This window comes from Balaenoptera borealis, assembly GCF_965194805.1.
Source record: "Balaenoptera borealis genome assembly, chromosome: 2".
Lineage (NCBI taxonomy): Eukaryota > Metazoa > Chordata > Mammalia > Artiodactyla > Balaenopteridae > Balaenoptera > Balaenoptera borealis.
The window spans coordinates 37,402,353-37,428,147 of record NC_138867.1 but is presented as its reverse complement, the minus strand read 5'-3'; the positions used below and the strand labels follow the sequence as shown (position 1 = coordinate 37,428,147).

Here is a 25,795-nt window from a genome sequence, read left to right as displayed (position 1 = left end):
TGTGGCTCACGGGCCTAGTTGCTCCGTGGCATGTGGGATCTTCCCAGACCAGGGCTCGAACCCGTGTCCCCAGCATTGGCAGGCAGATTCTCAACCACTGCGCCACCAGGGAAGCCCTTGATGCCATTTTTAAGGGACTGTAATTTTAAGAATAGAAATGAAGTAATTTTGTCTTTTTTCAGCTATTCTGAGCTGTTTTCAGAAAAAAAAAGCACACTGTGTAATCTTGGCTACCTTTCCCCTTTTCTCCACTCTATCACCCTACTATTTTACCAGGCTCCTTTCATAAAAATGGCTGAAAGCAAGACTCAAGACTAGATGACTTCGAAAAATCCATGCACATACAAATTGTCTAGGGAAACTCCTTTGGAAATTTAACGAAGGATTCACACATACTCGGGGAAGGGTCAGTACAGACATCCACAATCTAAATGTTTGAACACTGTGGTAGACTCATGTGCTAGACCCACGCCATGCCCACAGCATTGAGCATAGCTGCAGAAGTGCCACAATCACCTGTGCTCCTTTGAACACTAGTGGCCACTGGGGTAGCAATAGGTAGTCCCTTGAAAAGAAGTTCCCTGGTCAACTATTTTCAGAAAGTGCTGTGGTTCTTTTATTTCTCTTAGATATTCATAATGCACCCAAACAGATTAGAGAGTGGTTCTGTGATAAAGAAGTCTGTTTAACTTCGCATGTTCCAGCATTTCCCAAGCACTGGAGACATGGTAGGCTAAAAAGTTAAGGTCAGAGTTCTTTGCAGGGGTGTGTGAAGAATATTTGTGGAGGAAATTTTTAAAAAACTTATGTATAACTATTTCATATAAAATAAACAACAAGGTCCTACTGTATAGCACAGGGAACTATATTCAATATCTTGTAATAACCTATAGTGGAAAAGAATATGAAAAAGAATATCTCTATATCTATCTATCTATCTATCTATCATCTATCTCTGAATCACTTTGCTGTACACCAGAAACTAACACAATATTGTAAATCAACCATAGTTCAATTTAAAAAACACATATCTGTAGTGCGTTAAATTATATTCTCCAAAGATATGCCCAAGTCCTAATCTCTGGTACCTCTGAAGGTGCCCTTAGTTGGAAAAAAGGTCTTTGCAGATGTAATTAAGGTAAGGATCTCAAGATGAGGTTATCCTGGATTAGGGCTCTAAAGTCAATGATGGGTGTCCTTATAAGAGAAAGAAAAAAGAAAGGAAGAACAGACATAGAGACACAGGGAGAAGGCAATGGGAAAACGGAGATAGGGATTGAAGTGCTAAATCTACAAACCAAGACACACCAACGATTGCTAGCAGTTTCTAGAAACTAGGAGAGAAAAGGAACAAATTCTCTCTCAGAGCATCCAGAAGGAATCAACACTAATGTCACCTTGATTTTTGACTTCTGGCTTCCATAACTGTGATAGATTAAATTTCTGTTGTTTTAAGCCACTAGGATTATGGTAATTTGCTACATAGCAGTCCTAGGAAATGAATACAATATGCCTGAATCAATGAAGATTGATTCAGTAGATCTGAGGTAGATGGCATTTGTATTTATTGAAAATGTCCACAGATGATTCTGATGGGCATATACACCAAGAACCACCACTTTATGATCTTTGGGATTGACCTGGTTATATTGACATCCTATAGGATTTAGGCTCTTGCTGTGACTCTGGATGGACCAGTAAAGCCTCCTGCCCTTTACCTCCAAGTCTGTTTTTCAGAGAAAGTAGTCCTAAAGAAAATGCTTTTGGGTTATCCCTTAAGTAGTAATTGGAAGTAGTTTTTTATAGGTGGTGATGATGGTCAAGGCTATATGAGTAGAAGGAAGTAATTATGGGTTCAAAGGGAAGAGAGGAAAATCAGCGCTTGTCAAATTAGCTATATGGATCTCACTTGAAGGGAGCTTTCATTTTGCAGCCTGAACAAGGCTGAGCTTCCTTTTTTTTGGTACCTTGAGAAATCTTGGTCTCCTATGACTTCAAATCGTTCTAATTCACTTCTAATCTTCTGGACTCAGTTTCCTTCTTTTCCTCAGCTGCCTGAGAAGGCTGCTTCTTTCATCCCCAGCTTCTATTCATCTGAAAACATCTTCTTTCTTTTCCCAATTGTTCTTATTTTAGCGCCTAGCCTCCCTGGATGTTTTTGATGTACTTCGTCCCTCTTAGTCTCTGGTTTCTCCAAAAGGAGTGGGGGGGTCCTATGCTAATGAACTCAGTCTTTGCCTGACACTTTGCTTCACCCTGAATTCCTTCTGTGCTGAGACAAAAGAACCTGAGCTTCATTTGCCTCACCCTGAATTCCTTCTGTGCTGAGACAAAAGAACCTGAGCTTCAGTAAGTCCTGACACCTGGTGAAATTCTTTGGGAAGCAAGTTAATATGGACTCTGATTATGCTCCAACGGCTTAAAAAAAAATACACACAGTCTTCTCTAGAAAACGTAAAGGTACAGTGCTAAGAGTCTGTGCTGATCTGAAGCCCTTTTTTGAAGCACATGCTATCTTACTAGAACCAATTGAGCAGGATGTAAAATAAGGTCAAAGCTGTCCACATTACACCAGAGACCTCCTGGCCCCACGTAATACCAATTGGCGAGAGCTCTCCCAGAGATCTCCGTCTCAGCGCTAAGACCCAGCTCGACTCAATGACCAGCAAGCTCCAGGGCTGGACACCCCATGCCAAACAACTAGCAAGACAGGAACACAACCCCACCCACTAGCAGAGAGGATGCCTAAAATCATAATAAGTCCACAGACACCCCAAAACACACCACCAGATGCGGTCCTGCCCACCAGAAAGACAAGATCCAGCCTCATCCACCAGAACAACAGGAACTATGAACCTGCAGCCTGCGAAAAGGAGACCCCAAACACAGTAAGTTAAGCAAAATGAGAAGACAGATAAATACGCAGCAGATGAAGGAGCAAGGTAAAAACCCACCAAGCCAAACAAATGAAGAGGAAATAGGCAGTCTACCTGAAAAAGAATTCAGACAAATGATAGTAAAGATATGCAAAATCTTGGGAATAGAATGGAGAAAATGCAAGAGACGTTTAACAAGGACCTAGAAGAACTAAAGAGCAAACAAACAATGATGAACAGTACAATAAATTAAATTAAAAATTCTCTAGAAGGAATCAATAGCAGAATAACTGAGGCAGAAGACGGAAAAGAATGGAAGATAAAATAGTGGAAATAACTACCGCAGAGCAAAATAAAGAAGAAAGAATGAAAAGAATTGAGGACATTCTCAGAAACCTCTGGGACAATGTTAAATGCACCAACATTCGAATTATAGGGGTCCCAGAAGAGGAAGAGAAAAAGAAAGGGACTGAGAAAATATTTGAAGAGATTATTGTTGAAAATTTCCCTAATATGGGAAAGGAAATAGTCAATCAAGTCCAAGAAGCGCAGAGTCCCATACAAGATAAATCCAAGGAGAAACACGCCAAGACACACATTAAGCAAACTATCAAAAATTAAATCCAAAGAAAAAATATTAAAAGCAGCAAGGGAAAAGCAACAAATAACATACAAGGGAATCCCCATAAGGTTATCAGCTGATCTTTCATCAGAAACTCTGCAAGCCAGACGGGAGTGCGAGGACATATTTAAAGTGATGAAAGGGAAAAACCTACAACCAAGATTACTCTTCCCAGCAAGCATCTCATTCAGATTCGACAGAGAAATTAAAACCTTTACAGACAAGCAAAGTCTAAGAGAATTCAGCACCACCAAACCAGCTTTACAACAAATGCTAAAGGAACTTCTCTAGGCAGGAAACACAAAAGAAGGAAAAGACCTACAAAAACAAACTCAAAACAATTAAGAAAATGGTAATAGGAACATACATATCGATAATTACCTTAAATGTAAATGGATTAAATGCTCCAACCAAAAGACATAGACTGGCTGAATGGATACAAAAACAAGACCCAGATATGCTGTCTAAAAGAGAGCCACTTCAGACCTCGGGACACATACAGACTGAAAGTGAGGGGATGGGAAAAGATATTCCATGCAAAGGGAAATCAAAAGAAAGCTGGAGTAGCAATTCTCATATCAGACAAAATAGACTTTAAAATGAAGAATATTAAAAGAGACAAGGAAGGACACTACATAGTGATCAAGGGATCAATCCAACAAGAAGATATAACAATTGTAGATATTTAGGCACCCAACATAGGAGCACCTCAGTACATAAGACAAATGCTAACAGCCATAAAAGGGGAAATCGACAGAAAAACAATAATAGCAGGGGACTTTAACATCCCACTTTCACCAATGGACAGAGCAACCAAAATGAAAATAAATAAGGAAACACAAGCTTTAAATGACACATTAAAAAGTATCTTTTCCGGGTTTCCCTGGTGGTGCAGTGGTTGAGAATCTGCCTGCTAATGCAGGGGACACTGGTTCAAGCCCTGGTCTGGGAAGATCCCACATGCTGCAGAGCAACTAGGCCCGTGAGCCACAACTACTGAGCCTGCGCGTCTGGAGCCTGTGCTCCACAACAAGAGAGGCCGCGATAGTGAGAGGCCCGCGCACCGCGATGAAGAGTGGCCCCCGCTCGCCGCAACTAGAGAAAGCCCTCACACAGAAACGAAGATCCAACACAGCCAAAAATTAAAAAAAAAAAAAAAGTACCTTTTCCAACCACGAGGCTATGAGAGTAGATATCAATTACAGGAAAAAAACTGTAAAAAATACAAACACATGGAGGCTAAACAATACATTACTAAATAACCAAAAGATCACTGAAGAAATCAAAGAGGAAGTCAAAAAATACCTAGAAACAAATGACAATGAAAACACGATGACCCAAAACCTATGGGATGCAGCAAAAGCAGTTCTAAGAGGGAAGTTTATAGCAATACAATCCTACCTCAAGAAACAAGAAAAATCTCAAATAAACAACCTAATCTTACACCTAAAGCAATTAGAGGAAGAAGGACAAAAAAACCCCAAAGTTAGCAGAAGGAAAGAAATCATAAAGATCAGATTAGAAATAAATGAAAAAGAAATGAAGCAAACGATAGCAAAGATCAATAAAACTAAAAGCTGGTTCTTTGAGAAGATAAACAAAATGGATAAACCCTTAGCCAGACTCGTCAAGAAAAAAAGGGAGAAGACTCAAATCAACAGATTTAGAAATGAAAAAGAAGTAACAACTGACACTGTAGAAATAGAAAGGATCATGAGAGATTACTACAAGCAACTATATGCCAACAAAATGGACAACCTGGAAGAAATGGACAAATTCTTAGAAAAGCACAACCTTCCAAGACTGAACCAGGAAGAAATAGAAAATATAAACAGACCAATCACAAGCACTGAAATTGAAACTGTGATTAAAAATCTTCTAACAAACAAAGGACCAGGACCAGAGGATTCACAGGTGAATTCTATCAAACATTTAGAGAAGAGCTAACACCTATCCTCTCAAACTCTTCAAAAATATAGTAGAGGGAGGAACACTCCCAAACTCATTTCATGAGGCCACAATCACCCTGATACCAAAACCAGAAAAAGATGTCACAAAGAAAGAAAACTACAGGCCAATATCACTGATGAACATAGATGCAAAAATCCTCAACAAAATACTAGCAAACAGAATCCAGTACCACATTAAAAGGATCATACACCACGATCAAGTGGGGTTTATCCCAGGGATGCAAGGATTCTTCTATATATGCAAATCAATCAATGTGATACACCATATTAACAAACTGAAGGATAAAAATCATGTGATAATCTCAGTAGATGCAGAAAAAGCTTTTGACAAAATTGAACACCCATTTATGATAAAAACTCTCCAGAAAGTAGGCATAGAGGGACCTTACCTCAACATAATAAAGGCCATATATGACAAACCCACAGCCAACATCGTCCTCAATGGTGAAAAACTGAAACCATTAACACTAAGATCAGGAACAAGACAAGGTTGCCCACTCTCACCACTATTATTCAACATAGTTTTGGAAGTTTTAGCCACAGCAATCAAAGAAGAAAAAGAAATAAAAGGAATCCAAATCGGAAAAGAAGAAGTAAAACTGTCGCTGTTTGCAGATGACATGATACTATACATAGAGAATCCTAAAGATGCTACCAGAAAACTACTAGAGCTAATCAATGAGTTTCGTAAAGTTGTAGGATACAAAATTAATGCAGAGAAATTTCTTGCATTCCTATACACTAATGATGAAAAATCTGAAAGAGAAATTAAGGAAACACTCCCATTTACCACTGCAACAAAAGAATAAAATACCTAGGAATAAACCTACCTAAGGAGACCAAAGACCTCTATGCAGAAAACTATAAGACACTGATGAAAGAAATTAAATATGATACAAACAGATGGAGAGTTGTACCATGCTCTTGTATTGGAAGAATCAACATTGTGAAAATGACTATACTACCCAAAGCAATCTACAGATTCAATGCAATCCCTATCAAATTACCAGTGGAATTTTTTACAGAACTAGAACAAAAAAGTCTTAAAATTTGTACAGAGACACAAAAGACCCCAAATAGCCAAAGCAGTCTTGACGGAAAAAAACAGAGCTGGAGGAATCAGACTCCCTGACATCAGACTATACTACAAAGCTACAGTAATCAAGACAATATGGTACTGGCACAAAAACAGAAATATCGATCAATGGAACAGGATAGAAAGCCCAGAGATAAACCCATGCACATATGGCCAACTAATCTATGACAAAGGAGGCAAGGATATACAATGGAGAAAAGACAGTCTCTTCAATAAGTGGTGCTGGGAAAACTGGACAGCTACATGTAAAAAATGAAATTAGAACACTCCCTAACACCATACACAAAAATAAGCTCAAAATGGATTAAAGACCTAAATGTAAGGCCAGACACTATCAAACTCTTAGAGGAAAACATAGGCAGAACACTCTATGACATAAATCACAGCAAGATCCTTTTTGACCCAGCTCCTAGAGAAATGGAAATAAAAACAAAAATAAACAAATGGGACCTAATGAAACTTAAAAGCTTTTGCACAGCAAAGGAAACCATAAACAAGACCAAAAGACAACCCTCAGAATGGGAGAAAATATTTGCAAATGAAGCAACTGACAAAGGATTAATCTCCAAGATTTACAAGCAGCTCATGCAGCTCAATAACAAAAAAACAAACAACCCAATCCAAAAATGGGCAGAAGACCTAAATAGACATTCCTCCAAAGAAGATATACAGATTGCCAACAAACACATGAAAGAATGCTCAACGTTAATTATTAGAGAAATGCAAATCAAAACTACAATGAGATATCATCTCACACCGGTCAGAATGGCCATCATCAAAAAATCTACAAACAATAAATGCTGGAGAGGGTGTGGAGAAAAGGGAACCCTCTTGCACTGTTGGTGGGAATGTAAATTGATACAGCCACTATGGAGAACAGTATGGAGGTTCCTTAAAAAACTAAAAATAGAACTACCATATGACCCAGCAATCCCACTACTGGGCATGTACCCTGAGAAAACCATAATTCAAAAAGAGTCATGTACCACAATGTTCATTGCAGCTCTATTTACAATAGCCAGGACATGGAAGCAACCTAATTGTCCATCAACAGATGAATGGATAAGGAAGACGTGGCACATACATACAATGGAATATTAGTCAGCCGTAAAAAGAAACGAAATGGAGTTATTTGTAGTGAGGTGGATGGACCTAGAGTCTGTCCTACAGAGTGAAGTAAGTCAGAAAGAGAAAAACAAATACCGTATGCTAACACATATATAGGGAATCTAAAAAAAAAAAAGGTTCTGAAGAACGTAGGGGCAGAACAGGAATAAAGACGCAGACGTAGTGAATGGACTGAAGGACATGGGGAGGGGGAAGGGTAAGCTGGGACAAAGTGAGAGAGTGGCACGGACATATATACACTACCAAATGTAAAAAAGATAGCTAGTGGGAAGCAGCCGCATAGCACAGGGAGATCAGCTTGGTGCTCTGTGACCACCTAGAGGGGTGGGATAGGGAGGGTGGGAGGGAGATGTGAGAGGGAAGGGATATATGTTTAAGTATAGCTGATTCACTTTGTTATACAGCAGCAACTAACACAACAATGTAAAGTAATTATACTCCAATAAAGATGTAAAAAAAGAAAAAAAAAGGAGTGGGGGATGTCTCTCTAGTCCTGTCAAATCTAATGACTAATAAATAAGGCACTTGCTCTTAAAAATACCTCCGCAAGGAGAGGTTTGCGAGACAGGAACGAGTTGGTGTATGCTACTCTGGTTTTCTGGTTTAACAGCTTCTCACACTGAGGCTGACTAGACCCTAGGAGGTTATTTACTCATGGTTTAACCAGGAGTATCCAGGCAAAAACTAAATTTGGAGAAAGGTACCAAAGAAAAATTTCAGAATTTTTGCCCTAGCTGGTTCTTCACCCAGGAAGTGGTGAAGTGTGGTGAAGGAGAAGACAGAGGGTAGGGGTGGTGAGGGCAGGATGAGATGGTGAAGGAGACATTCCTTCACCGTACAAACCGCAGAGCTCCTGACCCAGCTCTAGGAACCAGCCACAGTTCACCTACAACCCGAGCCAAACAAGCTGTCACAGCCTAGATGGGTACTTAACCGCTAGTTAATATATTATTTGTTGCGGTTGTTACACTTGATTTGGAGAGCCTCCTTACAGCCGAACTTCTGAAGCAAAAACAAATTTTAAGTTAGGGACTCCAGGGCCTTATAAATGTATACATATAAAGGAATCCTAGCAATAAAACAGTACTCGATTATTGCCAAATGACTCCCCAGGCACTAAATGTTCTAAAAGCTCAGAGAAGGAAGCTTGGGTCTGAGTTTAGTCCAGTAGTGGGTAAAGTTGCCCTTTGGAAAAGTAGAAAAAGTTTGTTTTAATGCCACACCTTTTAGCTGTCTGTACAGCTTCATCGCTTCTATAGCTAAGGACAGTCTTTTTCAGGGGAAAGAGGAAGGAAAGGAAACAACATTCTACTAGGTGCCAAGTACTGTGGTAAACATTTGATCTAATGCTGCCTCAGGACAGCCCTGAGGCAAGACAGTGAAGCAATGAAGTCAGCTTCCAGGCTGCTCCTTCCCCCTCTTGCCCACCACCTCCTCGTTGTGACGTCCATCTTTCTTGCCTGGTACCCATGTCTCATCCTCTGGACATGTGGAGTCTGGCAAGCCTCTCAGTCCCTCCCTTTCAGTAAGTGCTCCCTGCTTCCTCAGCTCTAAAGGGCCAGCCTGAGCTATAGTCTAGGTTGATGTGCTTATAGCAGAACATGAAAGCAGGGCTTCTCAAACAAGGGTCTTTTGTGATACGAAATTAAGTTTTGTTCTTTTTGCAGAGATAAGTGACAACGAAAAGAATTATCTCCAACATTAAAATTTATTTTTTAAATCAATTTTTCTCAAACTGGCCTGTACAGGCATTCTCTGGAGTCTGTGAGAATTCTACTTCCTTAAAAAATAAATTACTCAAAATAGAGCTATCATATGATCCAGCAATCCCACTCCTGGGAATATATCCAGAGAAAACCATAATTCAAGAAGATACATGTACCCCAATCTTCACTGCAGCACTATTTACAATAGCCAGGACATGGAAGCAACCTAAATGTCCATCGATGGAGGAATGGATAAAGAAGATGTGGCACAAATATACAATGGAATAGTACTCAGCTATAAAAAAGAACAAAATAATGTAATTTGCAATGACATGGATGGACCTAGAGATTGTCATACTGAGTGAAGTAAGTCAGCCAGAGAAAGACAAATATCATATGACATTGCTTATATGTGGAATCTAAAAAAAAATGGTACAAATGAACCTATTTACAAAACAGAAATAGAATCACAGATGTAGAAAACAAACTTATGGTTACCAAGGGGGAAAGGGGGAGGGGAGGGATAAATTGGGAGATAGGGATTGACATAATACATTACTATATATAAAATAGGTAACTAATAAGAACCTACTGTATAGCGCAGGGAATTCTACTCAATACTCTGTAATGACCTATATGGGGATAGAATCTAAACAAGAGTGGATATATGTATATGTATAACTGACTCACTTTGCTGTACAGCACAAACTAACACAACATTGTAAATCAACTATACTCCAATAAAAATTAATTAAAAAATATACTACTCAAATATGAGATATATTCTACTAGATCCAGCACCCTTCTTGTCCTCCCAGAAAATATAAATAGGAGATCAGCTCTGGTGAGTGGGGTGAGGAGGTGGGTAGGATGCTTCCAGCCACCCAGGCTACTACTACTTTTTCAGTAGGAGTAATAGCAGTAGTAGCAGCAGTAATAGTAAAAATAATAAAGTATCTAATATTTATTCCATACCTACTTTGTGCCAGGAATTTTCCTATGTACCTATCTGCTCCTCACAATGACCATCTGAGATAGATGTTAATATCTCCACTGACAAATGGATAAATCAGAGCTCACAGCATGTCAGCCGTATGCCAGGTGCACACACACACAGGACAACTCAGGGTCTCCAGCTCCCCAGACTCCAAAGTTCTCATCACACAGCCTGGGACACCAACTGAAACCAACAACAGAATTTGCCACAATCACTAGTGGCTGATAAGAACAAACACCTCCAATACTTTTGTAGGACCTTCTTGTCTGCTTTTCCCCATGAGAAAGAAAAATGGCAGAAGAGGAAACGCATCTGCTGCTCTCAGATTCAGGAAACAATTCTCCTCAGTATTGTAGCGTTGTGGAGAGGATGTCAAACTCAAACACCATGAAATCTAAGCTAACGCCTCCCCCTCCACTTCCCTTCTGCATTTGCTCTCAAGTCATTCCTGGAACTCATGTGGCATTCATTTAACCAATAGTAAGCCCCCATTTTGTATCAGGCCCTGTTTATGTTGTGGAGGAAGGGAGCAGAGCATATAAAGATGAGGGAAGACTAAGTCCTTTCCCTCTAAGAATTTACAACTGAAGGGAAGCTACCATATGTACACAAGCCACTTGAGTTCAATGCAAAAGATGCGCAACTTCAAACGCTTTTGGAATTCAGAAAAAGAAGAGCTTCTGTCGCAGTAAGGATGCTATCCAGGTGTTTCTCCATTTCTCTGGGGTTTGTTCAGCAGGAGCTTCGCAGTGACAGGTGCACAGACCCACTCCTGCAAATATTTGCTCTCCAATGAATCCAAATTTGTAGTGTTAAAACTCTATTTACTACGGAATATTACGTGAGAAACAAGAAGAGCTAAAGGCTGCTTTTCCATAACATATGAAAATGAAAATATAACCTGTAGCAGTAAAGACATGAATGTTACTTGAGAACATCTTGAGGACACACAAAGGCCATTCATCTGAACGGTAACATCTACTACAATGTTGTGAGGTTTCTGGTTTACGAGTCTTTCACGGTGCACAATTTCCTAAAAGGAGAGTCTTCTGTCTTTACTCTTCAGCATGAATTCAGTGGCAGCAGTCGGTTTATGGACGATCCACAAACCTGTAAAGTCAAGTCTGCCCTCAAACTGGAGCTGTGTGTTACACTGACTGTAACTCTTCATAAGATAAATATTATGTGGTAATGATGACATATCTCAGACAGCTCAGTTGCAAATTATTGCCCATTCAGTCCATCACCAAGCATTTACAGATGCTCAGCTTTCATTTGGTGGAATACCAATAATAATAAAAATGTACAAGTCCACACTGATTAGCAGATACTGTTAATCTTACTTTGCAATAGAATGTATTTCAGAAGAGTTGACTGTGAAGGAAATTCATAAAGTGAATCCTGAATTCTCATTTATGTCAGTTACCAACTGAAAATAATTTTCCATAGGAGATTAAAAAACAACAACCAATACAAACATGATGACTAGTTCCATAAAATACCTTTTTATTGAAACAATCTTTTTCTGTTTATAACAGGGGTTGACATACTTTTTCTTCAAGGGCCAGATAGTAAATATTTCAGGCTTGCGGACCTATGTTTTACCTACCCAACTCTGACACTGTATCCCCAAAGCAGCCATAAACAATCTGAAACAAATAGATCTGGTTGTGTTGCAATAGAACTTTACTTACAAAACAACTGAGGACAATAGTTTGCCAACCCCTGGTTCAAATAATTGTTGACCTTAAAAGAAAGTAGCTGATTTTGTATCATATATTGTGAATTACATGCAAATCAATTTCCTATAAATTATATATATTTAAAAGCCCTTTGAAAGTTGTATAACCTATTTTCTAAGTGATAAGTTCTTTATTTAGTAATTCGTGTCTCTTGAGTTATTTTTGGTTTAAATATATATTGCATATATTTGCCATAAGGCACACTATTATTTGAACTTCTACTCAATGGTACCTATGTTTGAATTCCATAAATCTTTTTATAAATATGGTGTGTAGTCTGCTTTCTCAGTGCATAGATTAATCTGTATTAAAATCAGGGCAGACCTGTATGATGAATTCAAGGTTTTTTCCTTAGTGCAAAAGTGCACATTATCTGAAAAATTGTGTATCACAAGTAGGAGCTGGTATGAACAAAGGCCTTTCTGGAATGACAGAGCCTAGCCTCTGTCTCTCCCTAGAGAGGCTTCTGTGTGCAGAAGCCAGAGTTCTCTTGAGAGCAGTGATTACAGAGCTGGTTTTGAAGCTGTAGAACTAAGCAAGTCGTCAGTGCTGCAGTCTGGAACTCAAAGGTCACAATCAACTTTGGGATGCTTTAACTTTCCAGTCACTAAAAAGAGTTCACCACCCACTGGGGTCACCTAGGGTGAAAGAATGTTTGTCTTGGATTTCACCCCTGAAAAATGTGTGTTATGCTTTGGAAGAGAAACCATACTAGGAATGGGTATGTAGAGTACACACAGGCCCACTGGAATTTTTAGAGAGATGCTTAATCATCCTTCTCAGACTTCAAAAAAAAATGTTACTCACTTCTACAGTCAAGGCTTTTCGAGGCATATGCCCACAGATTTCTAACTCTTTTCTTACTGTTTGGGTTCCAGAATAAACAGACAACCTTGACATATGTTGACAATCAGAAAGGACCTGCAGAGGCTTGAGGAGGCTGACCTTGAGCTGTAGTGGTCTCACTCCCCCTCCAGACGTTCACTAACGTTGGTCTGAGCATATGTACAGAGAACAGGTCTCTCGTAAACTCAGTGGGAAATATCTACTCACCACTGATTATGGCCCAGCAAATTGCTGGGAGTTGAGGAGGATAAAAAAGTTAAGACCTAATATTTATCTTACAAAGAATCCTTAACTCCCAACAATGATATGTGAAGGCAGGGAGTGTATAATGAAGCACCGCCACTGGGAAACTAATAGCAGGCATTATCTGAGTATTTCAGCCCGGAAAAACTCACTATCAAGTCCCTATTTTGAGATAACTAAACACTGTTATTTGAATTATCAATAACATGCATTATCTACACTTTGTTTTGCTCATCTAGGAGCAGATACAAAGCATCGCACTGACGGTACCTTCTTTACCCTCTTGTTGGTCTGTTAAAGAGACTTAGGAAAGCTGTTTTGTCTCTACCTCTGTTTCTTCTTTTTTTTAAAGGAATTTTTTTAAAAAATTAATTAATTAATTAATTAATTTTATTTATGGCTGTGTTGGGTCTTCGTTTCTGTGCGAGGGCTTTCTCTAGTTGCGGCAAGTGGGAGCCACTCTTCATCGCGGTGCGCAGGCCTCTCACTGTTGCGGCCTCTCTTGTTGCGGAGCACAGGCTCCAGACGCGCAGGCTCAGTAGTTGTGGCTCACGGGCCTAGTTGCTCCGCGGCATGTGGGATCTTCCCAGACCAGGGCTCGAACCCGTGTCCGCTGCATTGGCAGGCAGATTCTCAACCACTGCGCCACCAGGGAAGCCCCACCTCTGTTTCTTCTTGTATAAAGTGTATAATTCTACCGGCCTTCCTCCAACCTCAGAGAAGCAAGGAAAGGGGATAAATAGTCTTTGCACGATGCTTGGCATTATCAGGATATTAGTGCTGTCTGTGAGTCAGGATGGGCTACCACTAGTTTGGGTGTGAGAGGGAGCCAACATAAACACCGTTTCCTTAAAAGGGATCATAATAATCTGTGTTTACTTACTGAATCATTTACTGAGTTGTTTATAAACAGCAGACTGTAAAGAATTCAATGTCAGCTTCGATGTCAGAGCCCAGCGCTGCTCTCTCATGCGTGTCCAAAGCTCAAGTTCTTTGTAACAAATAAAGGCTGCACATTCTCTCTAAGATACCATTCCTGCACGGACACACTTCCCTTATATTGTGTTTCTTTTACATGTATTGTCAGCTTGTGCTTATTTTAGCTGTATTGTCAGGTAATAAGCCCTTAAGGTTGAAAATATCTGATGAAAAAGAATGATTAAAGCTGAGAGGGTCATTCGGCTCTTACAGAGGCAGGAGGGGGGCTACTATTCCCTTGGCAGCTGAAGTGCCCACAGGATAGCGCAGTGATGACACAGAAACATCCTGGGACACACCCTAAGACTAGACCATGACACTGGTCCCATGACCTGAAGCTAAGGTTCTGTGGAAGGCTTTTGGGAAAGACTGCAAGTATATTAGTAATGGACGAGAGAAATGTCTCCTCCTGCATATTTTAATCTCCCTCCTTTCATAAATGACTGCCGGAGGACATAATGGTAGTCTATGGTAGCCAAAGAATACTTAAGATACTGGGGGGAAAACTTGGCTTCTATTTTTTGAATTTTTTTCGTGTGCATGCAAAATCCACTGACTGTTTGTTAAACACTCGGCATTTGCCAGGTCCTTACCAGGTACTGTAAGATACAAGGATGTAAAAGATATAGCCCTTATCCTTAGGGATAGTACAGTCTATTAGAGGGAATAGAAAGCACATAAGAGTCTCCATTAGGTTGAAACAAATGACATAATGATATGACGGTCCAAAATAGAGTTGAATATGGGAAATTTCATACAGTTCAATTCTAATTCTTGTTGGAATATAAATAAGAGCCACAAGAGAATACAATACACATCATGGGACCAGGTACTATCCTAACTACTTTAAATGTATCAACACTTGTAATTCTCACCACAATTTTATGAGGTAGGTACTATTAGCATCTTTATTTTAGAAGTAAAACAAAACAAAACAGAACTAAGGTACAGAGAGGTCATGAAACTTAGGTAAGATCATGCAGGAAGTAAGTAATAGAACTGGGACTTGAAACAAAGCTGTCTTGCTGCAGAAGCTGAGTTCTTCAAGTACTGTGCTATATACTAACTCTCCTAGAGAGGGAGAAAGAAAGGGCTTCAGAGATTCTAAGATGGAAGTGTGCATTCTCTTGGGGGAACTGGGAAAAGCTTTGTGGATAAGGCAATATTTGAACTATGCCTTAAAGACAAAATCCTTGAAGGATTGTTCCCACCTGGGAGGTAAGAAGAGGGAATTTCTGACAAAGGGGTCATTATGAATGGCTATAATGAAGCAGGAATTCAGGGGACACAAACATGGGTGTACATAGTACGTAAGCGAGATGAGGCTGGAAGGGTACATAGGATCCATGTTGTGGGCCTTCTTAAATGCCAGAGAGATGAGTTTATTCATAATTTAGGAAACAGTGGGGAGCTACTGAAGATGATGGGGCAGAAGAATCACTGGATCAAAGGTAGGTAAGAAGAATGAATGTGGAAGCAGAGGGTAGCATGGCTGGGGATAGGGAAAAAATAGGAGGTAGGGAAGAAAAATTAGGAGGCTAGGACAGGAGTCCAGCTAAGAATGTACAGTAAGGACCCCAACAAGCAAAATGACAGTTACTATATTAAATTTTTGTCTCCTATAAGTGTCTTTATTGAAGAGTAACTCACCATTGTAAAGGAAGTTGTTGGTGAACTTATAAAAATTTAAGCAATTCATTTCTGTGCCCATCTAATATGATAATCTTTTGGGATTCTTTCAAAACTGCATTCTGACCTCAGTCATGGATGTTTATGTTCAGGATGCCTGTTTTCATAAAATCTTGGACTAATTTGTGCTCCAGATGCCAGTCAGTGAAACTTCAGTATTTTTCTCCAGTTGGGTATTCATTTTATTTTGAGGTGGAGATGCCATTGATCACACAATTTACACTTTCATAGTAATACGTGACAAATTCAGTGAAAAGGTATGGCTTTAAAAAAATGACAGGAAAAATCCCCCTCAGAATGATGTGCAATCTTTTAATAATTTCTCTGTGTTTAATAAGTCTTAAGTATTTGGCCCATATGATCATCAAATCCTCTGCCAAAAACCAACTCTGAGAGCGAAATGAAATTACTGGAAAAACAACACAAAGCACATGGGACCACAGCAGCCTAACTCAGGAGTCTGCCTTCTTCAGGAGCACTAACAATGTTTTGCTTTTCTCTAGAAGATTCTAACCATCCTAATCACTCTCTCCCACAACTAAAAGCAGCTTTCTTTGCAATAAGTTTGCACCATTACTTCTTTAAAGTATACAAAGATGCCTACCTCTTTAAACTGTAAACTCCGTCAATATCCTTCTTATCCTATATGTGGGTTTTTGCTCATATTTATGCCTCTGCGTAGGTGAAGTATGCTGCTACCCATGTGTATGGGCTAAAAAGTCCTCATGGGACTTTTAAAAATAGCTCTTTGTTTCCAGAAAATATTTCTCAAGCCTGTACTCTGCAGAAGGTATGTTAGTATGTGCCCATTACCACACAAACACCTATTCACATGGATTAGGTCCACGCAAAAAGCACGCAGAAAGCAAAGCCCCGAGGGCTTAGAAGCTGGGACAGATACTTTTTGGTGAGCAAGAGAAGGAAGAGATGAGCACAACGGGCAATTCTTTAAGCGGCGCGCAGCGTGGGTTAATTTTAGCTGGTCCGGTTTGACCGCGTGCTTTTTTTCCAGAGTTACTGATGCTTGGCAATGCTATGTATAGACTGTGTTAACTAAAGATAAATGATGTGCTGTAGTCATGGGTCGCTGAGTTGTTTCAGGGCAGAATATGTCAGCTAGTCAATGCTGCTTAGCAATATAATTAAATTTATGGTTTGCACCTAAATTCAGTGGAACTGGGGGCTGTTGGTAAGGCTGTCCACATAGCTAGGGTGCGCCTACATGACCAGCTCACTCTAGGAAACTCCATCACGAGCAGACTTTGGCCTTCCTGGTACCAAGGTGCTTGGCAGGCACACAGGTAGTGGTTCCAGACCTGGAGACACAGGGTGTCTGGTGTGACTGAGCAGTGAGAGGACGAAGAGGCCTACACCTGGGCTCTCCAGACCCCGTCAGTGCACTCGGCTCATCTGCTGTTGCCCTAGTGTATCCTTTGCCTGTAAGGAAGCTATCCCCTGAGCATAAACCATTTGATTCCTATGAGTCCTTTTAGCAACACTGAAGGTGATTAATGGGCAATCAACACAGGTGGCGAGATCTGTTCCTCCATGAATGCCCCCCCCTCCACCCTCCGCCCCTGAGAGCCAAGAGGCTCCATGATAACAAGGGGGGCTGGTGGGAACTGTCAAGCGTGCCGAAGGGTGGGTAGCCAGGGAGCTATTAAGGATACTTCCATTTAGTTAATTTATTTGCAATATCATTTATTACTTACAATGTTCAAGGTACCATTTGAGGTACTGTGAGTTATACAACTCTGAATAAGACACAGCTGTTCATAATCCAGATAGGGAGATAAGAGAAATATGCAAATAACTACACTCCAAAGCAGCGTGTAATATATCCCCTCAGAGTGATAGGAAATTGTGTGACCTCTCTCAAAGACACACACAGAGGAAGGAGGAACTGCTTCAGGCCAAGGGTCAAAGTGTTTTGGCTGAACCTTAGAGTATGGGCAGGATTTATATTTCCAGAATGCTGGGTGAGGCGGAAGGATGATAGTTCTGGAAGATGGGACAGCATGAGCCAAGTCCCAGAGGAGGGAAAGCATAGTGTTCCTGGGGAGTAGTGGGTAGTCTAGACTTACAAGCTGGGGTCAGATGACAGATGGTGGATTTGAGTGTCTTGGGATAGGACTGCAGTTTAAAATTTAGGTAGTGGGGAAGGTACTAAAGATAGGGTTATTTAGAGCAGAGGGATATGTTGGATTCTGAAAATCATTACTGGCAGAGGAAGATGGATACAAGGAAGGAGAGACGGGGTAGGGTGTGGAAGGAGAGAGGAGCGAGACAGCTACTAAAGGGTTATTGTGATAGCCCAAGTGTAAAGTAAAGGTGGCCTGCAGAAGGGTGGTGGCCTTTATTTACGTTTGGACAGTTCTGTCTAGGATTCACTCTGGGAGGGTTTATTTATTTTTCTTCCACAAGGTTTTGCTTTGAATCTGAGAATTCAGAAAAGTGCACATAGGAAATGCATACATTACAACTGTGAATTGACAGATCTTGAACACTGGCTTTTAGTGTAAAACTATCTCCTTAGGGGGAATATGACCTCCCTGAGGTCAGGACAATATCTTACACATTTCTTTCTTCCTCAAGGTGTAGAGCTAGCTACTGCTGGGTGCATGGCAGGGAGTTAAACATTTGTGATACAGTGACTGTGTCCACAGTGACACAGTGAGGCTACAGGAGCACTACGGTCTGTTGCATCTCAGTGAGACGCTTGGATGATAAAGGTGGCCATGTGTCCTAGTGAGTGCACTGCGGAAGGTGCCCAGTGATACGGACATATCCGTTGACATGGGGTACTTTATCCAATCAGTCCTGAGACAGAGGGCATGTGACTTCAGATAAGGAGCAGCTGGAAGGATAGGATTCTTCCTTGCGTGGGGAGCTCAGTGTCTGTGTGACGTGCCACAGATGAAGGGTAATAGCTATTATTCTTGTTTATCACAAGGACAGAAAATCAACATATGCCAAATGATTGGCAGCAATTCCTTCAACACATCTGCCATACTCAGAGGTTGTATTTCAAAAAGGCCCAAAGCTTAAGCTCCTCAGACCCCATGACTTGACAAAGAAAATGGCTTGGGGAAATCTTACCACCACTTTGGGGGCAAGTGAAGGGCAGTGTATTGTGGTTGTGTGTTGGGGAGGGTTCCAGTGTGGGATGGAGCATGCACCGTTAGTAAACCATTCTTAACTGATTCCTTCTTATTTCCTTACAGAAAGCAGCAATAAGTCACATCATCTGCCGAGTGAAGGCTTTGGAATATACTGGCGGGGATAACCCAAACATAAGCAACAGCTAGTCTTTCTACAACCCCTCACATTAATTAGGGAGCGGATTAACATGTCAGATGCTTCTAAAACAGGAGGGTTGTAGAGTTCACGGTCTGGCACAACTGATGAATTGATGACGTTTGTTAAAAACAGCACCAACCCTCCCTTTCAGTCACCTCCAAGAAAAATGATGTTTACATCGCCTATTAGAAAAGGACTCTGCAATTTAGTCACAAAACCCCAATTATAGTTTCATGATGCCGTTATGATCCCTGAAACAGCAATGGCTTAAACAATCAGGTACACTAACTTCCCTTTTATTTTGTAATGTGGACTCGAGCATATACTTCAATTGAGGAAAAGAAAATCCATCCTTAGAATTTAATTGAAGGTGCCTACTATGTGATCACGGTTTTTTTTAGGTCACGTGAGGGATTTAGAAGAAGCAGAGAACATAGGCTTTGCCTTAATTAATTACAACATAATTAATTTGCACAGCGCACACAATTCATTGAGTCCTGCACATGGTATGAACACATGCATGAAGATGTTGTGAGGTAAATGCTGTCACGGAGCAGTGGACAGAATTTCAGAGCCCAAGGCGATTTGGTTGAAGCGACAAATTTGACTATCTGGTGATGTGATCACTAGGTAAAGAAATATCTCAAAATAATAATGACAATACAATACAGGACTTATAAAACAAAAACGCAGATTCCTAAACTCAATAAACTGTTGGCCCACAATAAGTTATTTTATGTCTTTTTTTCTTTGCATTAATTTGGCCTTACTTAACCTCTAAGGATAAGCTTATTAGAAAAATAAAGAAGCAGTCTTTTTTCCAAAGAGGAGATGCAGATGGCTAACAGGCACATGAAACATTGCTCAACACTGATAATCATCAGGCAAATACAAATCAAAACCACAGTGAGATATCACCTCACACCTGGCAGAATAGCTAACATCAAAAAGAACACAAATAACAAATGTTGGCGAGGATGTTGAGAAAAGGGAATCATCGTACACTGTTGGTGAGAATGTAAATTGGTGCAGCCACTGTGGAAAACAGTATGGAGATTTCCCAAAAAGCTAGAAATAGGACTACCATATGACCCAGCAATTCCACTCCTGGGTATATGTCCGCAAAAAACAAAAACACTAATTTGAAAAGATATACTCACCCCAATGTTCAGAGCAGCATTATTTACAATTGCCAAGGTATGGAAGCAACCTACGTGTCCATCAACAGATGAATGGATAGAGAAGATGTGTTATATGTACAATGGGATACTACTCAGCCGTAAAAAGAATGAAATTTTGCCATTTGCAGCAACATGGATGGACTTGGAGGATATTACGCTAAGTGAAATAAGTCAGACAGAGAAAGACAAATACTGTATGATATCACTTATATGTGGAATCTAAAAAAATAAACAAACTAATGAATAAAACAGAAAAGAAGCAGACTCACAGATACAGAGAATAAACTAGTGGTTACCAGTGGGGAGAGGGAAGGAGGGAGGGGCAATACAGGGGTAGAGGAAAGAAAGGGTTATTATGGGATTATATGAAATCATTTGCATGAAACTTTTGAAAATTGTAAAGAACTTTGGAATTTAAAGAATCTTTCGTTCAATTAAAAAAAAAAAGGGAAAAAAAAGAAGCAGCCTTGCAGAAAAGTTGACAAAGAAATTCTGAAAAAAAAATTTGTTAGTTTGCCCATGCAATTTCAGTCAGTCATTCATCCAGTTACCATATCCCAAATAAAATAGGGAAAGGACAGTAGCTTGAATTACAGTAAAACCTGGACAATATTGTTGAAGGCAGAAAAGGGAGTGAAATTCTTACTTGTCTCTAGGCCTGGATGAACTCTCTGCAGACTCTGAGATGCTCTGACAAGGACAGCTGGTGTGGCTGGAATAGAAAGAGAAGAAAACCATTGTTATCCCTATAAAAAGTGGTCTGACGTGACTTTGTTACAATCTCATTTTCAAATGTCAAAATGTGACCAGGCCCAACCTCACAACAATTCTCTCCTTTTTCTTTCTTTCTTTTTCAAACTAAAATTGCACCTACCCTCTAAAAAGAACTCCTAAATGTTCAGAGCAAATGGAAACCTTCTGGTCTTAGTTGCCTCTGGTCTCATGCCTGGACACAGTCAGGAAGGATGAAAAATTGCCTTCCTACAACATTTGAGTCCAAACTTAAGTCTTGCTTGTGAAAACAAGGAGGAACATAAATTCTTTTCAAAAAGAGTATTAAAAACAGTTCAGTCAAAAGCATTTATTCTTAGAAATAAACATGTGAGCAACCCTGGGAGTAGGGAAGGAATGAGGGGAAGTGAGAAGTTGGACAAGAGGGGGACAGAACTTTAGGACACGAGATGGCAATGAGTCATCTATTATAAAAGCAGTTTTAATTTTATTGATACTAGTATTAGGTTGCATTAAAAACAGGAAAAATGGGGGCTTCCCTGGTGGCGCAGTGGTTGAGAATCTGCCTGCCAATGCAGGGGACACGGGTTCGAGCCCTGGTCTGGGAAGATCCCACATGCCGCGGAGCAACTAGGCCCGTGAGCCACAACTACTGAGCCTGCGCGTCTGGAGCCTGCGCTCCGCAACGGGAGAGGCCGCGACTGCGAGAGGCCCCCGCTCGCCGCAACTGGAGAAAGCCCTCGCACAGAAACGAAGACCCAACACAGCAAAAAAACCCAAAAAACCAAAAAAACAGGAAAAATGGAAAATGATCATTGTAGTTATCATTGAACTGTTGAAATGGGTTGAACTGCAAACACCTCAGCTACAAAAGTATTGTAACTGTTATCTGGGCTTGGTGGAGAAGGGGGTGTCTCCAAGATTCTTCCCATCCCATCAGGCTATCCGTGGGTTATTAGAGAGGCAGTTTGGTCCAGGCCCACGACAAACACAGAGCATTACCTCAAAGCAGCGAAGCTGCTAATGCTTTTGTTCCTCGATAGGAACCCACAGTAACAGCGCTAAGAGATCTTTCTTTGATATGAAAAAAGGAAGAGGAAGAAAATGAAGATGCATGCGCAGTGAGCTGGCCCACACCCATCTCCCTGAATTTCAGGCAGGGTGAATCCTGTCCATCTGTCCTGATCCACTTTTCAATGTGCTTTTTTACTAACTCCTCCCACCTGGCTCACCACTAGGAAGCAGCTGTCGGGTCTGAAGTTCAGAATACAGAACCTAACAGAGGAAGTTAAGATCCTTGCACTAAATGCTGTGGAATTCTAACGCTTGCAAGTTTTTGCAGCCTGGGCACATCAGTGAGAGTTTTCTTCTAAGCGAAGTTAGGTTTGGGGGGGGGGCTTTGGTGAATTAAAATTTTAAATTCTGTGTGACTATTAGCTCTGGAAGGGTTTCCTTTCAGTCTCTCTCTAAATTTTAATATTAACTTCATCTGTAGAAGCTCATTTACTCCCAAATACAATAAAGAATTATGACAGAAAGCAAATGGAATACACGTTTCCCTAGAGTAGATAATGTACTACACATTGATTTTAACGTGACCAGAAAGGAAAACTGCATTTTATGAAAATCCCCTCAAGTCTACTCACTGTCTTGATATCCTTAGTCTTTACTATTACCATTGTCTAGACCCCAATCCCTGCCTTTAATTCCTTACTACAAGTCAGAGAACACTTTATTACCCCTTGTCCTAAATTGGGCACCAGAACGTTATTTTTGGTCAAGGTTTGGCAAGTTTGTATAACTTCCAGCTGTGAATGACCTATTTCACTGACAACTATATATGCCTTGAGAAAGTTCTGATAGCTCAAAAAAAGAGGAAAATTAAGTCAATCATGGGATGACACGGAATCATATGTGTTATTTTTGTCAAAATTATCCAGCAAGTTTGTCTCAATTTTCAGCTTGAAAGTGAATAAACAGACACCAGTTTCCAGGCTCAGATCAGCAGGAAAGTTGATGAATTTCTCCAGAATGATGACTGATATGGAATGTGGGCATCAGTTATGAGGCCCCAAGGAGCCCACAGAGCCAAACCTCAGGCCCGGAAATGCTTGGGGAGCACTGGCCACCCCTGACTCTTCCCAAACCAGGATTTTGCTTTCTTTGCAGACAGACGTCTGGTGCTTTCCTCCTTATGGTGTGTTTGGTAACATTTTCATGAAGCAGAAAGTCTTACTCAGCTAACACCCTCCACAGTGTGTGATGAATCAAGGCATAAAAGGAACAAATGGCATTCTTGGGGAAGAACCACAGATTTGTGCCAGTGCCGAGAGGGTGCTGATTACAAATCGAGCACAATGAGAACAACTGTGCCATCTTAGCAATGGAGACGTCCCCCTCAGTTGTCAATTTTAGTGTCCAAGCTGTCCTCACTGTCTAGAAGTGCCGAGCGATGGAGGAAAACAAATGAAGGGTGACAATAAGCAGAGAATCACAGCTCCAGTATATCCTATAGGAGCTTTTAAATGCTGGCATTATGAAATGAATTAGCTACAGGCCCTGGCCTTGGTGAGCCCACTATTTCTGGGCAGGGATCTATAAATGAAGGAGCGGTCAGCATTGGAGGAGCAACGTGGTAGCCCTTAACGAGTCTGGACAAGCTTCCTGGGGAAGGTGACCCCTTGGACAGGTGCTGAATTTGGGATAAATAAGAAATGAAAAGGAAAGGAAAGGGCAGTTGGAGCCAAGGCAAGCCCTGCATAAAGACAGGGATAAGACACAACCTAGGCATGTAAGGAGCCATGATCTGTAGGCAGTGGGTGGGGCAGAGCTGACCTAGGATGTGTGGAGAGGTCAAGGGCATATTGGGAATGGTCTTTCCAAAGAACTTAATTGTGGGACTTCCTTGGTGGTCCAGAGGTTAAGAATCCACGTTTCCACTGCAGGGGGCACGGGTTTGATCCCTGGTTGTGGAACTAAGATCCCGCATGCCGCATGGTGCAGCCAAACATAAATAAATAAAGAAAGAACTTAATTGTCATCCTGCAAACACTGGAGAACTAGTACTTTGCAGTGCCTTGAGGCGGAGCTTCTCATGGTGGGCCTGCCTAAGAATGAACTGCGATCTATCCTCTCCTACTTATGTCCAGCCTTGTGCTCAGCTTCCCAACTATGGCACACAACTGGACCTCAGTTTCTGTCTGTAAAATGGGGACAGTTGCAGTATCTACACATGTGAGGTTTAAGTCAGTTAATACATGCACTACATTAAATATGCAATATAATAAGTGCTTCGTAAATGTTAGATATTCTTATTGTTATTATTATTGTCTCTTATTATTGCTACCACTACCCTGAAAGTAAGAGCCCGTCTTTTCCAACAAAGAATTTGACAGTGTTTTTACACTAGACTTTGTGAGCTTAGGGCTTTGCACACATGAGGACAGGATGCTGTCCTAAGCCCAGCAGGACCCACTCTATTCAGGTCCCTCTGCACAGGCTGGACGCAGGCAGTGGGACTTTGGGGAAGTAGGGTCAGTGGCATCGGGGATGGTAATCTGCCTGGGACTAAATGCCGTCAATTCCAGTTCTTGTAAGTTGGTGAATTCCCTATTATATCAGTAAGAAAGCTCTTATGGGAGAATCAATGTTCTGGTGAGTACTGTAACTTACCAGTTGTGCAGCAATGGCATTAGAACCAGCCACGAATAGACAGTGCAAACACAAGTAGGTAAATCAAGATACTGCATATGGCAACAATTTTACATGACAGGAGATAACGTAAAGGGCCTCACAGGGCATCTGCCATAAAATAAGCATTGGTTAATGTCAGCTATTGTTATCATTATTAGCTTATGGTTACTATAATGATAATGATGATGTAACTATCATGAAATCTCTATTTCAAGACTTCCTCTGATTGCAGTAATCATTTTACAGTATATACATGTATCAAATCATTGTGTTGTACACAAACTTGCACAGTATTTTATGTTAATTTTATCTCAATAAAGCTGGAAAAAAAGACTTCCACTGAGAGGTTTTGCTTTCTCCCTCAGGCAGGTAAGCTGTCCTCCACCCAACAGCCCTAGAAGCCATTCTTACACCCTTTGCTGTAACTGCTTATTTTCCTGTGCCCTATGACACACAGCAAGTTTCTTGAGATGGGTATTGCTTTTATCTTTGTAACCTCTGTTAGGAGCACAGGGCATGGCACCTAGTAGAAAAATAAAGCTTGCTAAAGAAATGAGGTAGATGAATTACAAATGCTTTAAACTTTGGCTTTCGAACTAAAAGGGGATCAAAGAAAAATTGTTTATTCTCAGCAAATTGTCTTTCCTTGTAAATCTCAAGTTTGCTTGACTACTTTTCCTGCCTTTTTGAAGTGTATTTATCCTTGTGCATATTCCAAAAATCTTCCCTGCTCGGATTTCAACCTCAAAGCTCTTTCCAGACCCACTTTTGTCTTTCTGTCTTTTTTCTCTATCAAACTATGATCACCATCACAGAAGAGTATTCAATTTAAAGTCCATATCTCCTCCAGATATGCAGCCTCCATGCAATAAGGCTGAAGTTCAAGCTCACTGTCTGGTCATATTGATGCCATGCCCCAGACCGTCCTGCTGCCTCTGAAGGGGCTGGCTGAGGGCAAAGTCAAAAAATGTGTGTGAGGTGTTTACACCTCACATT

General features: G+C 40.7%; 1 protein-coding gene across 4 annotated transcripts in view; it reads right to left on the bottom strand.

Moving 5' to 3' along the window:
* Window positions 1-25,795, bottom strand: part of GHR (growth hormone receptor) — a gene marked incomplete at its 5' end in the record, with an annotated part of 278,629 nt that overhangs the window by 64,941 nt on the left and 187,893 nt on the right. For all 4 annotated transcript variants that reach the window (XM_082382300.1, XM_082382302.1, XM_082382301.1 and 1 more), the window contains one exon: window positions 21,021-21,086. In XM_082382300.1, coding sequence (XP_082238426.1) covers window positions 21,021-21,086 — 66 coding nt within the window. The remainder of the gene's footprint in view (window positions 1-21,020; window positions 21,087-25,795) is intronic.